Below are 14,677 nucleotides of genomic sequence, written 5' to 3'. Positions count from 1 at the left end.
TGGAAGTTACGTATTAAGTGCGATCTCTTTAGAAATACTGAGAATGTACATTTCGAAGTTCTGAACCATATTTGATGAGTTGGATCTCATAATAAATTCTGTTGTCACCTTGAAATACTTCAATTTGGACTTTGTTCATCACCCAAAATAAAAAGGAAGTGCTCAATTTTTCTCAAGATTTTTCTCTTGGTTTCAATATATCTGGAGAAGCCATCCTGAATCCTCAGAGCTTGTTCATTTTAACTCATATACTGCCACGCCCTCTTCCAGTTCATAGTGCATTAACAAATGGGGTGTTTGCTTTTGCATTGTTAGATCAGAATGGCTGCTAACTCCTAAACTGCACCAACTCCTCCAGATTTCAAAATGTTGTTCCATGCGTCGAGCTGCCAGCCCTCATGCTGAAGCACATTCCATCGAGACCTATCATATCTTGACTCCTACCTGTATCAAAGTAGAAGAAGTAAAACCAAGCTGCCGGAATGTACGAGGCAGATCAGCCATATATTATTTTGTTCTGATGCTTTGATGCTCGGCCTTTTTCTAAAGGTTCTACTACTGTAGTTCACACTTTTCTCCGTATCTCGTGAAAACACTGTGGGGTAAAGGTTCTTGATAGAGTTAGTCACTAAGTATTTCAAGGAATTCAGCTACCAAATCTTTTGCTCCATAGACTTTCTTAAAAATGAAAATGTAGATGAAGACTATATTTCCTTCCCGGAATACAAGTGCAGTCATCTTTATAACCTCTGGAGAACTTGTTTGTTTCTCCTAGCGCACTGGCTTGCTAACGCTCAAGAAGAGTTTTGCTTTTTCTGTCTCAAGGAATCTCGATCTATCAGTAAAATGCTCCACTAACACGGGCAATTTATGTGCGGGTATGTTGATCATGTCAGGATGCTAAGGGCAGGAAAGCAGCATGTGATCAGCACACGGTGATGAGAGAGAGAAATTGTGGAGAAGCATCTTTATCACTGAAAGTGATGAAAGTTTCACTATAACTCTCATGATATGAGCTGTCCGTGGAATGGAGTCGCTTTTCACGCTAATTTTGTGATGCTTAAACAATTTACTTTCCTTCTCAGAGTCTTGTAGCTGCTTTTGAGGTAAACAGAGTTGTAGATCTTGCTACATGCAATGCTAAATGTGAGCTGGTCTAGCTGTAATCATTATGCAGTAGTGTGCTTAGTTATTTTATTAGCGGAGTTTCTAATCTCTCTCTTCATATTGGATCCTAATTTCTCGTGGTGTTTCGTGCAAATGATAACATGATGGATCTTGAAGAGAAACCTGCTGCTGGATGTGAGTATTTTGTTCATTTTTTTTTTATTATGCCACAAATGATTCTTGAAAACTGTAGCATGTTCTAAATTTCCTTATTTATAAATTTATTCGTCACTTTAATAAATTAGTATTTTCATTGATTGAAAATGACTAAAAATATCCTTCCAACCACTAAAGCATCTTTCTGTTTTGAGCTGGCAGCTATCATCAGTGGGGCAGAAGCTGCATTGTCTGGCAGTACAATTCAGTGTGCAACAATTGGAATTTATCCAATCTGGGCTGTTGCTGAAAACTCACCGCTCGACCTGCTTTTGAGTGCATCTTATTGAGGATCCCTTACCCACATTCTTTGTGTTATCATGATAAATCTCTAAACTTCATTTTGTAGTCTGAGAAATTGATAGCGACATAGGTGATATGATGAGCGCCCAGAGTTATTTGTTGAGGGATCTATGTGACAGTTACAAATCCATACTTCTCGACGCAGTGCAAGTAAACTTTATATGGAGTTTGTTGATATTGGTATTAGCTTTGTTATATCTATCATGCTCTCTCTTTATATTTGTTTATTTATTTCATTTGGTTTCTCATTGCAACTGCCAGAATTTCCAAATGTTGAGATAAATGAAGTCATGGTTGTTTTCGTGTAAGAAACATATAACATAATTTCATAGAAATCTTCCATGTTGTTGTTGTCCCTCAACTGATAATATGATGGAGAAATCACTCAAATATTTCACATTAATTCCCTTATCAATATATATGTTATACTTGAATCTTTACTATGGCTTTTCTTGCTTTGTTTTCTAAATAGTTGTGTGACGCTTGCAGGGAGGTTTTATTCTGGATATGGGAGTACACTTCATTGCAGGTCTAAGAATGGTAAATTTTTTTGTTGCACCAAAAACATTCAAATAATTAGCTTATAAAAAGCCATTAATTTGATGATTCTGAAAAGCCAAGCATTCTTGCAAAAGTTACTTGTTACCACATCTGTCTTAACGACAAAACTGGATTTTTGGGCTAAATTTTCCCAAGTTTAAGTGCACCCCCAGAGATCATAGCATAATAATATGATTTAACTGTCATAATCAGATTTTATGATTTAAAATCCAACAAGTCTTAACATTCTCGAATTACTCTCTTGGAATATGTTGAATATACTTTATTATTTCAAATGATCTCAAGACAAATTTAAGAATCTACTAAATCCTTATGTGAACAGATCGTTGGGTGTGAGATCAAAACTGTATCTTCAATTGCTCGGCATGTGGACATGACATTGCCTCCACCTGATAATTTATCTGCTCTTTTGTAAGTTTCCGGACTCCTGAGCACCACTTCTTTGATTAGATTTTCAAATCTGTGAATATCCTAATTGTTGTTTATGGTGATTTATCTTGTATGTAGCCAATTAGAGAATGGTGTTGCTGGAGTCTTTGTCATGGTTGTATCTGCTACATCACCGAAGGTACCTCAATTTAACAAAATTTAGATTATTGCTTATTTTTTAACTCTTTTATGTGAATGACTTTCAAAGGGTTAATATAGTGAAATTTCATTGATCTTTATTAGGTAACACATTTGCTTGCTCTTTTCTTTTGCCCTTTATCATGGTATTTGATCTCATTTATTAGCTATCAACAGATATTCTGGCGGGTTGATGGGACTAAAGGAACACTACAGGTTGAGCGTGGGAATGAGAGTGGAAGACATGGTTACTTGGTATATCGTCAACTTTGCACTTATTTTGCTAATTTAATTAATCCTAGTGTCAATGATCTACCTTTAATGAAATATTGAGGAGCTACATTGCAGCTGGTATTATATTCCATAATATTCTTTCAGGTTTCCTTTTATCCGGCAGATGGGGAGTGCCAAAAGAAATTTTATCCATTCTCTGGAGTCACTGAAGAGCTAAAATCTTTCATTCATGATATTTCTCAGTCTGTCAATAAGGTATTCATGTTCATTAAAGCATATCGGTTTCTATGATAGTCCTTTTTTGCAGTCAGATAGCTGATTGAGTGCAAAATGAAATGATCAATCATCTGATTTAGGTTTAGATATTATTTTCTCTTATATATACCCATAACAGAAACGTATGCATTTAGATTAAACTTATGAGACAACCAACTAACTTGTGTGATGACCTGTTCAATATTGTGTTAGATATTTAAAAACATTCTGAATTAGTTTGTTTTGCATTTGCCGTCCTGTTAAACCATCTTCCACTAAAACCCTAGCTACAATGAAGAGATGGCAACAGAAGAGTAGTCAAATTACTCCCCCGCAAATTTTGTCAATTGTGAAAACGAAAGAGGACATTTATTTTATTCTTGGATAAACCTCATTACATTAATCAAATTTTTGCAGGATGTTGCTGGACACAAACCAGATTGTCGGCTTTCATACATTGAAGGTGCTAGAGACATTGCTGTTTTAGAAGCAATGCTCGAAATCAAGTGCTAAACAAGGCGCTCAAAACTTACGTGAAAAGAATATAGTCATCTGCTGATGTTCATCAACGGCCAACGCCAATTGACTAGGTGATCAAACGTAAAAGAGATAATGAATGCTTTATTGATGTTATTGAGTGATAATATCTGTTTGTAATCACAGTGTATTTGACAGTTGCCTGTTTGGTTTGCAAATCAAATTGATGGATCTTTTGCTAGCAGTTGCATTATTGACTCTGTACCAAGTTGGATTTTCTTTCCATGTTTATTATGTTTTCAAGGTTCAAAACAGTCCACGTTTCATTTAAAAGATGCCCATAATTCGCCATTCTTCTGAAAGGGTAAAATTATGATTTGCAAGGTTTAACCAATCAAGGCTTATTATGGTGATGGCAATGCAATGATGATGATGCTGATTGGTGTCTGGGAAGGATGTTGGTAGCCATTAATTTAGGGTTTGTTTCTTCTTATGCATACTTGAAACCTTGATGTGAATTTATTTTTCAAAAATGTCTTTATTATAAGTGCCATCAATTTAAGTGGTAAATAGAATAACACCACATTATATTATGTATATATATATTTTTTAATATGTCAATAAATCAAATCATGAAATGCTAAAGTGAATTTATTTTTTAAGACTATTACATGATCATGTATTGTTATTAAAATTATTTACATATTCATGTCATAAATTATTACAGCTCTTTTAACATAAATTAATAGGGTAAAATTTTTTGTAGGTCATTAAAATTTGATTTATTTTCACTTTCAAACTTCAATTTATATCAATTTGGTCATTCAACTTTAATTTGATTTCACATGATAATAAATTAAGGGATTTCAATCCCCAAATGAATGATGTGGTTCTTTTTTGATGACATAGACACCTCCAATAAATTTAATAATATATCTTGGTGAGGACTAACTCGGATTTTTAAACAACCATGTGATTAATTGGGGGTTGAAATATTTGATTTATTGTTTGGTGAAATCAAATTAAAGTTGAGTGGTCAAATTGATGCAAATTGAAGTTTGGTGATTAAAGTGAAAATGAGTCAAAGTTTAGTGACCTACTAAAAAAATTATCCTAAATTATTACAACTTCTCACACAAAGACTAACAGTACAATAGCAACAGCACAACATAGTATGTAATTCTTAAATCACCCCACAATTACAAGGGACCTAGAAGAGAGGACATCAAGTTAGGGAAAAGATTATCCCATGGACAGGGTTTTATAGTAGTTACTATAGAATAGAAATGTGGCTTATCCTCACCTGTTTAATTATCTTAATTTAGTGATTTTTAAAATAAAAGACAATAATATTTTAAAATAATTACCAACATATCTATATTTATATAATAAACAAACATTGAAACTTAAAAACTCATGGTTAAGAGTGAGCCACGTTTCGGTTCTATAGTAATTACCTCGAAATCAAGTCCACTGGATTATTTTTTCCAATATAAGAGGTAGACCATTTTGTGTGTTCCTCCGTCCCCACCCCGAGAGTCTCTCATGGTTTATCTTTTGTTTTTTCCTTTGTCGAGTGTGATTTATTATTGTAGTTTGTCAGCGAGTCGTCCACTTCATATGTATTCTTTTTGTTACGTCCTCCTCCCTTTGTTGTCTGTTTATACTTGTGATTTTTCATAATATTCATCACACGTGAAGAAGCATTCGCGTACTTTACTGTTGAATTACACTAAACGTTGGTATATATATATATATATATATCTATCTAATTCAAAACTTTTGTAACTTCCAAAAAGAAAAAAATCAAGGGATTACCCAAGATTTTGTTGCAGGTTTGTGCCCCCCAAAAAGATCCCAACTTTTATTTCACTTTCTTGAATACAGGCCACTGATCTAAAAGTAAAGATGAAGAAAAAGTATGGCACCTGATAACGAAACCACAAGTTGCGGACCTTTGTGGTCATCCTTCTTTCAGTCCACTGTCAGTCTGCTAGTCGACATTATTAGGATATTTTTATTTTTATTTTTATTTTATTTATATTTATTTATTGTCGTTGCTCGTCAACAATTGAGCGGGATGGGGCCTTGTTGTGGTCACCGGTGGAAATTGAACTTTTTCTAACGGCTGTTTTTTTCGTACAAAATAATGAAATTATGAGGAGCTTGGTCCCCTACTACTACTACTACTACTACTACTAGAACATACATTAAAAATGGGAACATGGAGCGGGGATGGACATATTGCAAAACAAGTGCAGATAGGAAATCAATTTGGTAATTAAATTCCATGCATATGTTCAACAAAGTTTGATGTCCTTGCTTTCCTTTAGATTCTGGTGTTCTTTTTAGATTTCACTTTGACTTCCTTGAACTCCCCAATTGTGGGAAGTTTGAGGAATATTGTCATTTGGTTTTTTTTTTTATTTCTGTTTTGAGTTTTGTGTTTTATTAATGCCTTGATTTCACATTGAAGTTATTTTGAGTTCAAAACTTTTTCGTATCAAATTTGAGTATATTATTACTTACTCTTGAAATGCACCGTTCTGATTTGCAAGCAAATTGAAAATGGCCGCTCCAGCAGCAGTGCTCCCTCAGATAGCCTTAATTGGTGCCGGATACTTTGCTCGCACAACATACATTAAAAATCTAAGGCAAATAACTGACCGTGTGACACTAAAAGCAATTTGGGATCTTACTGAGGTGCTAATTTGCTTCAGTTTGAACTTTGGATTCAGCAGAATAGTTCTTGGTTTCTGTTGCTTTGATATGGGACTTTTAATATGTGGATTAAAGGTTGCTGCATTTTGTTGTGTTTTTCATATAGGAAGCATCAAGAGCTCTTGTGGAGCTTGCTCGTGATTTTGCACCGCAAGTTGAGTGTAAATGGGGTGAGAAAGGCCTTAATGATATCATGAGTGATGACTTGATCATTGGAGTTGCAGTTGTTGTTGCCGGTCAAGCTCTGGTACGCCATTGGTATCATTATCAACTTCTCATTTTACTTTTTATGTTCTCGATAATGCATAATTTATCTTGCCTGTGATTTCTGCACAAATTAGCATTTCTAGTCACTAGCAACTTGCATTTGAGAATGTTCCTTTTTTCCACTCTTCTATACTTATTATCATTGTTATCCTAGTGAAGCTACTAAGATTGCAAATGCATTACAAGGTTATGTACATTCTCTAGCCAATTTTGCAATTCATACATATACAGGTGGATGTTTCATTGAGGATGATTAAGGCAGGAAAGCATGTACTTCAAGGTGATTAAAATGAGCTATATTGGACATTCTTTTTATAGTTTTTCGACTTCTTTATATCACTTTAATGGAATCTGATTTGGTTTTCTCTCTTTCTTTTGGATCTTGAAGAGAAACCTGCTGCTTTAAGTAAGTTCAATTTCACTTTCTTGCTTGTTTTAATTTCTTTGAACAATTAAAACAACTTTGCTTTGTGGTTTTTAGCTGTCAGTCAAGGAGATCGTGCACTGTCAACCTACAATTCTATTCGCAACAATTCTCCTTATCCAATCTGGGCACTTGCTGAAAACTATCGTTTCGAACCGGCTTTTGTTGAGGTGTCTGCAAGTATTATTCTTCAGATTCTTCTGTTGTCATATAATGAGAATTTTCCAAACTTTGTCTTGTAGGCAAAAAAGTTGGTAAAGGAAGTTGGTGATGTGTTGAATATCAAGGTTGCCATTGAAGGATACTTGAACAGTTCAAATCCTTTCTTCTCAAGCGGTTGGCGACGAAATTTATCTGTAAGTTGTTGAATCCTATAAAACTTTTACTTGAGTTAATTAGGCTTTGCAAATCTGATAAATTGTTTGTGGTTCAAAACCTCTGCTGATTGCTGCCTTGTGTGAAACATTCTGTGACATTTACAGACAGGTTTTCTCTTGGAAATGGCTGTACACTTCATTGCAGGCCTAAGGATGGTGAGTCTCATTAGGATAAAGCACATCTTCATGTGCACACATTCCTTGATAACTTTAATTTTCAGATTATCTCAACAATCTGAGAGATTATTAATAATCAAGATATGTACACCCTTTCTTTTTTATGCTTAATCACAGATTATTGATAGTGAGATAAAAACAGTATCTTCAATTGCTCGGCATGTCAATAAGGCTCTGCCTCCATTTGATACTATGTGTACCGTTTTGTAAGTTTCTATTTTTTCAACTTTTTATTTGTATTTATTTATTTTTATTTTATTTTTTGAGTCTGCAAAATGTGAATATCCTGATTGCATTTTATGGTACTTACTGCATTTGAATAAATAGTCAATTGGAGAATGGTTGTGCTGGTGTCTATGCAATGGTTGTTTGGTCTGTTGCACCAAAGGTACTTCAAATCAACAAAGCTTTGATATTGTTCATTTGATTACAGTTAAAAATGAGTACAACTTTCTTCAAATTTTGCTGCTATTCACAGTTAATGTGGCGAGTCGATGGCACAAAAGGAGCGCTGCAAATTGAGCTTAACAGCGAGTTTGGTGATTTCGTGGTACATTATCATTCATACAAAACGCATTGTGTTTGATGTTTTTGCTATAAATTTGGTGAATTGAAATGCTTATGCATTCTGTATCATTTCAGGTTTCATTTTTTTCGGCAGACGGGCAGTGTCAGACAAATCACTATCCAATGATTGGAGTTATTGAAGATCTTAAAGCTTTTGTTCATGACATTACTCAGGCTACAAATAAGGTTTGGTGTTCACTTCATTTGTTGCATTTTTGGTGCTGCCATGCTCTATTAAGAAGTAGAGCTTATTAATTCAGAGTGTTTTCTAAATAGTTAGTGTGTGTGTGTTCTACATGATCGAAAACTTTTGTGAATTAATTGAGTTCATCAGTCATATGTGCTCATTATAATTGCATCATCAACAAATTAAATCTCTAATGAAATTCTGATTGTACAGGATGCTGCTGTTGGTTTCAAACCAGAAGAGCGCCTTTCGTACGTTGAAGGTCTGAGAGATATCGCTGTAATCGAAGCAATGCTCGAATCAAATGCAAACAATGGAGCTCAAACATTTGTGAAGAAATTCGAGTTCTAGTCCTCAAGATCAAGCAGCATTCTGTCATTTAGTAGTTATGTCTGAGTGTGCCTTTTGTGATTGCAATCAATTAATCATTTGAAGAATAATTTTTTGGCTTGATGAATACCTGCCTATCTTTTTGATGTATTATTCCTTGATGTATTTGGTGAACGTCGCATATTTCAATCAATAATTTGTATTTTTGTTTTTATCAATCATTATTGATAGCTGGTTCAAGCTATTCTTTAGGCTTTTTGTTGTAATTAGTTTGCTTTATCTATTTTAATATAAAAAAGGTATATGATAAATACGTTTTAATTTACCCAATAATCGTCAACCATTGGATAGCCTAATGGTATGACACTAAAGTATAAGGAGAAAGTCATGGGTTTAAATCCCTCCCCCGATAGTACTATTCACTATACTGTTCATACATTGTTCACTCGGGATTCTTATATTATTCTCATACTGTACATACACGGACTCCAGTACTGTTCGGTACTGTTTATATTCATATAAAAAGGGCGCTTGTCGTCTATTATTCAAAAAAAAAAATACCCAATAATCATTTCAAAAAAAGTATAAATATTATTATTATTATTATTATTATTATTATTATTATTATTATTATTTTGACAGTATGGTAAACCATCCCATATATATATATTTTTAATATAATTATGTATTTAAAAAGGCCAAACTGTCAACTTCTCAAAAGTCAAATATACTTCCTCCATTCTTTTTTATTTGTCACATTTATCTAATTTACACGGATTAAAAAAAAAGTTTGTTAAAATTAATTAGTTATCTATATTTTATAAAATTTTCATTACTTTTCAAAACTACCCTTATTTAAAACCCCACTAATTGAGTATATAATTTAATGCTTAATTGATTGTGATTTATTAAAAATTATACCAAAGTATATTAAATTAAAAAATAAATTTCATTAATATTATATAAAATATCTAATGTGAAAAGTAAAAAAAAAAAATAGAAAAAAACACCAAAACATCACAACTAAAAATTAACGGAGGGGAGTATCACTGTTTGATATTTCAGACTATAAATAAACAAGTTCACATATATAATTGGGGGTTTCAAAAAATTGAACACTTGAATCCAATGAAAAGATTCTCTGGATAATCCGGATCCGGATCCGGTAAGCAATGGATCGGATTCGGATCGAATTCATGAAAAGAAAAGCGAAGAAGGAAGCATTTATAAAGAAAAACCGGACCCCGACCAGACCCGACCCGATTGGCTTTATAGAATCCGACAAAGTGACAGCTGGATCCATCAACTGGGAGCATCTCGTCGTACATACCGTCCTCGAGATATACCGCGAGATGGCAACCAAAACTTTACATCATTACCAACTTGTCCCTCCCTCCCTCCCTCCTCCTTCTCATGCCATGCTTTTGTTTTTTTTTTTTCCTATATTAAACAACTACCTTTTCTTTTGTCTTTGTGAAAATTATCTTTTGATTTCCTATCCATCTCACATAAATATATAAATAAATAAATAGAAAACAGTTATTGTTTATTATATTCCTATTTACTAATAATTAATTATTTAAATATTTAAATTAAGATAAAGTGTGATTATATTTTAGACAAAAGTGGGGCTAATGAAAAGAATGTAAATGATTTACATGATGATAATGATGCTCATCAACATCGTTTTCCCATTAAATCCCAAATCTAAAACATTCCCATCATCATCAACATCTGTTCCACCTGATCATCAAATCCCAACCGTCCATCCAATGCTCCCACGATTAAACCACCGCATCTGACCGTTCATTTCCCATCTCTTCCGATATCTCGTGCCATCTCGTTATCTCGTGACGCAAAGCCTCTCCTCGCACGTGCGAACAACCCGACCATCGTCCTCTTTCCTTCGCCTCGGGTTCTCTGTAATAAAGTAAACATTATCTTCCTCTCCCTCGCTAGACCACGTTAACATCATTAGTCTATCCTACGTGGCATGACTTGCTTGTGTGTTAAGCCAGTATTTGCACGCCACGTGTATTGAGTTTTTAAATTATGTTGTTCTCTGGGAGGAGAGTAACGGGGTTCAGAGTGAAAAGGGCACACGCACCTCACTCTTTCACTCTCTCTTTCTCTCTGGCCCAAGAGTTCGATTTCTCTGAAAAATTCGGAGAAAATGCGAATAATTATTCGGCGCCGAACATTGTAGAGCTATGTGGATCGGTGTGCTAGGGTTTCTCGAAGCTCTTTCTTTGCTTCCGATCGGTGATCAGGTTCGGATTCTTAGCTTTCTTTGTTTATATCTCGAATATTCGATCAAAATCCTATCTTTTTTGAATCTAGTCCTTTGAATCTCTGTGAGAAATACTGCAAAAAAAAAAAAAAACGTTTATTTTTGTGTGTTTGTGTTTTCGATTTTTGAGTGCATTGTCTGATTTTTGAGGATTTATGGAGGGTTTAGAGTGTTTTGAGGTGCTAGGGTTTTGATCTGCGTCGGGATCTTGGTGGCTGTTTGTAGATGTTCTGGACGCTTGCGGAGATCTAGGGTTTGCTCGATTTGGAGGATTCTGTTGGAGATTTTCATGTTATTTTCGAAAAGATCGGATTTTTTTTTGCTGAAAATCCTAGTTTTCCTCCACGTCTGCAGGTTTTGAACCTCCGATTATCCCCCCATTTTCTGTTCCTTTGATTCAGATCCTCCAACGTTCCGATTTTGGATTTCGCATTCTCCGTTTCCGGAGATTTGAAGGTTTTTAGCGTTCATTTGTATCCAAGTCGCAATCTTTCTTCGAATCCCTTGGCGTTTTTGGGACCCGTAGACTGAGAAGATGCAGCGGCCTCTTCGTCCCGATGAGTACTCCTTGAAGGAGACAGCGCCGCACCTCGGCGGCGGCGGCGTCGCTGGAGACAAGCTCACCACTACTTACGACCTCGTTGAGCAAATGCAGTACCTTTACGTCCGTGTTGTCAAAGCTAAGGACTTGCCCCCCAAGGACGTCACTGGAAGCCTGGATCCTTATGTGGAAGTGAAGCTTGGGAACTACAAGGGTACCACCAAACACTTTGAGAAGAAGACAAACCCAGAATGGAACCAGGTCTTTGCATTCTCCAAGGAGCGAATTCAATCCTCGGTGGTTGAGGTTGTTGTCAAGGACAAAGATTTCGTCAAAGATGATTTTGTTGGGAGGGTCCTGTTTGATTTGAATGAGGTCCCAAAGAGAGTGCCACCAGATAGTCCCTTGGCACCGCAGTGGTACCGGTTGGAAGATAGAAAGAATGACAAAGTGAAGGGAGAGCTGATGCTGGCTGTTTGGATGGGCACTCAGGCTGATGAGGCCTTCCCTGATGCTTGGCATTCAGATGCTGCCACAGTTCCCAGTGATGGTTTGGCAAACATTCGGTCCAAGGTTTACCTCACTCCCAAGCTTTGGTATGTTAGAGTTAATGTCATTGAGGCACAAGATTTGCTGATTACTGATAAGGGTCGGTATCCCGAAGTGTATGTTAAAGCTATTCTTGGGAATCAAGCTCTTCGGACTAGGGTGTCCACGAGCAAGAATATAAATCCGATGTGGAATGAGGACCTGATGTTTGTGGTGGCTGAGCCGTTTGAGGAGCACTTGATTCTGAGTGTAGAGGACAGGGTGGGGCCTAACAAGGATGAGGTGTTGGGAAAAGCCATTATTCCTCTGCAGCATGTTGAGAGGAGGTTGGATTACAAGGCAGTGAATAGCAGATGGTACAATCTTGAGAAGCATGTGGTTGTTGAAGGTGATCAGAAGAAGAAAGAGGTGAAGTTCTCTAGCAGGATTCATTTAAGGATATGCTTAGATGGTGGATACCATGTCTTGGATGAGTCAACGCATTACAGCAGTGATCTTCGTCCGACAGCAAAACAGCTTTGGAAGCCAAGCATTGGGGTTTTGGAGCTGGGTATTCTTACTGCTCAAGGGTTGCTACCCATGAAGACTAAGGATGGGCGTGGAACCACTGATGCTTATTGTGTTGCAAAGTATGGGCAAAAATGGGTGCGCACTAGAACCATAATCGATAGCTTTGCTCCAAAATGGAATGAGCAGTATACTTGGGAGGTGTATGATCCTTGCACTGTCATCACTGTAGGAGTTTTTGATAACTGTCACTTGCAAGGTGGGGACAAGGCTGCTGGGACCAGGGATACTCGAATAGGTAAAGTTCGGATTCGTCTATCGACCCTCCAAACAGATCGTGTCTACACCCACTCCTACCCTCTCCTAGTGTTACTACCTTCTGGGGTGAAGAAGATGGGTGAGGTTCAGTTGGCTGTTCGCTTCACATGCTCCTCTCTGCTGAACATGATGCACATGTACTCCCAGCCCTTGCTGCCAAAGATGCATTACCTTCATCCCTTGTCAGTTACGCAGCTTGATAATTTGCGACACCAGGCCACTCAGATTGTTTCAATGAGGTTGAACCGAGCCGAGCCACCTTTAAGGAAGGAGGTGGTCGAATATATGCTGGATGTGGATTCTCACATGTGGAGCATGCGCAAAAGCAAGGCTAACTTCTTTAGGATCATGAGTGTCTTGAGTGGTCTGATTGCTGTAAGCAAATGGTTCGACCAGATTTGCCACTGGAAGAACCCTCTGACAACCGTACTGATCCACATTCTCTTTGTCATTTTGGTATTATACCCTGAGCTGATATTGCCGACCATCTTTTTATACCTGTTCTTGATTGGTGTCTGGTACTTCCGTTGGAGGCCAAGGCAGCCACCTCATATGGACACTAGGCTCTCACATGCTGACACTGCCCACCCTGACGAGCTTGATGAAGAGTTTGATACATTTCCTACCTCCCGCTCTCCAGATATTGTGAGGATGAGGTATGATCGCCTAAGAAGTGTTGCAGGGAGGATTCAAACAGTGGTGGGTGATCTCGCAACTCAGGGTGAGAGATTGCAGAATCTGTTAAGTTGGCGGGATCCAAGAGCTACTGCCCTCTTTGTGACATTCTGCCTGATTGCTGCCATTGTGCTCTATGTCACACCATTCCGCGTTGTGGCCTTCCTGGCAGGTTTGTATGTGTTGAGGCACCCGCGGTTCCGCCACAAGCTTCCATCAGTCCCGCTAAATTTCTTCAGGAGGTTGCCGGCGAGAACGGACAGCATGCTGTGAGAAAATGACCGCAAATCCCCTCAGATATTCCATGTTTTGATGCAATATAAGTAGTGGTAAGTAATGGAGCTTTGTTGGATGCTTTGTCTCAGAGTGATATTGACTCTGTCCCCCTTATCTGATGTTGTTGTTATGAAAGTGTAGCTTTCTTCTCTATATCTTCTCCCTTGGCATCCTGTTCTTGATGCTAATGTTTACTTGTATTTTGCTTGTCCATTTATGAATCTGAACTATTTGTTGGTATGATGACTAGTTTTTAAATTAATTTTAGGCCAGGGGAAACCTTGCATTTTCTCGTATTTCACTTGGATCTCAATTCAGATTAACAGTGGTTATCTTTCTAATGTAGTTATTAGTTTGGCTAGCTAATCTTGCATTCTTTTTTTGTTCTGCTGGAATTTCAAAATCCTGATCTTTTGATTATTTAGTTTCTGAATATTTTTTTTAGTGTTTGATCTATGTATGAGTCCTTGAAGACAGCATTTTAGGAAATAATTGCAGTTAGAATGAGAACCATTTGCAATGTTGATACAATAATCACCAAATAAGCTTGCAGTTTATGTTCAATTTAACGCATAACGGCATACAGTAATGGAATCTTCTTCTCATACACTTGCAATTCTCTGATCCTCTGCACCTGATTATGAGCCATTTTCTGAAACCAAAGGAAACAATGGCAAGCTAGACAATTCTCTTTCTGTTCATTTCTGAAGTACTACTGTTCTTCGCTAAAATAGGTTTGAGCACATGAAAT

General features: G+C 36.7%; 3 protein-coding genes across 4 annotated transcripts; all 3 read left to right on the top strand.

The window, feature by feature from the left end:
- The first annotated feature begins 2,072 nt into the window (after positions 1-2,072).
- LOC120261907 lies at positions 2,073-4,030 on the top strand. Its single transcript, XM_039269927.1, has 6 exons — positions 2,073-2,166; positions 2,510-2,598; positions 2,695-2,755; positions 2,932-3,009; positions 3,133-3,243; positions 3,661-4,030. Exons 1-6 carry the CDS (start codon positions 2,134-2,136, stop codon positions 3,754-3,756), a joined length of 468 nt encoding a protein of 155 aa, XP_039125861.1. The 5' UTR covers positions 2,073-2,133; the 3' UTR covers positions 3,757-4,030.
- Positions 4,031-5,889: 1,859 nt separating this feature from the next.
- LOC120260734 lies at positions 5,890-8,988 on the top strand. The gene is made up of 13 exons (XM_039268292.1): positions 5,890-5,997; positions 6,279-6,423; positions 6,548-6,688; positions 6,940-6,988; positions 7,097-7,114; positions 7,190-7,302; positions 7,375-7,488; positions 7,615-7,665; positions 7,804-7,892; positions 8,014-8,074; positions 8,165-8,236; positions 8,329-8,439; positions 8,654-8,988. Exons 1-13 carry the CDS (start codon positions 5,945-5,947, stop codon positions 8,789-8,791), a joined length of 1,155 nt encoding a protein of 384 aa, XP_039124226.1. The 5' UTR covers positions 5,890-5,944; the 3' UTR covers positions 8,792-8,988.
- Positions 8,989-10,874: 1,886 nt separating this feature from the next.
- Positions 10,875-14,225, top strand: LOC120261087 (FT-interacting protein 7). 2 transcript variants are annotated; one of them, XM_039268768.1, is made up of 2 exons: positions 10,875-11,040; positions 11,462-14,225. In XM_039268768.1, the coding sequence occupies exon 2, from the start codon at positions 11,596-11,598 to the stop codon at positions 13,921-13,923; it is 2,328 nt and encodes a 775-aa protein (XP_039124702.1). In that variant the 5' UTR covers positions 10,875-11,040; positions 11,462-11,595; the 3' UTR covers positions 13,924-14,225. The 2 variants fall into 2 exon arrangements, with proteins under 2 accessions (XP_039124702.1, XP_039124701.1); XM_039268767.1 differs by having other exon boundaries at positions 11,415-14,225.
- Positions 14,226-14,677: the final 452 nt, after the last annotated feature.

Source organism: Dioscorea cayenensis, chromosome 5 (assembly GCF_009730915.1).
Source record: "Dioscorea cayenensis subsp. rotundata cultivar TDr96_F1 chromosome 5, TDr96_F1_v2_PseudoChromosome.rev07_lg8_w22 25.fasta, whole genome shotgun sequence".
Classification (NCBI taxonomy): Eukaryota; Viridiplantae; Streptophyta; class Magnoliopsida; order Dioscoreales; family Dioscoreaceae; genus Dioscorea; species Dioscorea cayenensis.
The sequence above is the reverse complement of the archived record's forward strand: the minus strand, read 5'-3'. Positions and strand labels throughout refer to the sequence as shown.

Coding starts and splice junctions, on each gene's coding strand:
- LOC120261907 (XM_039269927.1), top strand. CDS start 2,134: ATGGGAGTACACTTCATTGCAGGTCTAAGAATG. Junction 2,756..2,931: donor TATCTGCTACATCACCGAAG/GTACCTCAATTT, acceptor AGCTATCAACAG/ATATTCTGGCGGGTTGATGG. Junction 3,010..3,132: donor GTGGAAGACATGGTTACTTG/GTATATCGTCAA, acceptor ATATTCTTTCAG/GTTTCCTTTTATCCGGCAGA.
- LOC120260734 (XM_039268292.1), top strand. CDS start 5,945: ATGGAGCGGGGATGGACATATTGCAAAACAAGTGCAGATAGGAAATCA. Junction 8,075..8,164: donor TTTGGTCTGTTGCACCAAAG/GTACTTCAAATC, acceptor TGCTATTCACAG/TTAATGTGGCGAGTCGATGG. Junction 8,440..8,653: donor TTACTCAGGCTACAAATAAG/GTTTGGTGTTCA, acceptor CTGATTGTACAG/GATGCTGCTGTTGGTTTCAA.
- LOC120261087 (XM_039268768.1), top strand. CDS start 11,596: ATGCAGCGGCCTCTTCGTCCCGATGAGTACTCCTTGAAGGAGACAGCG.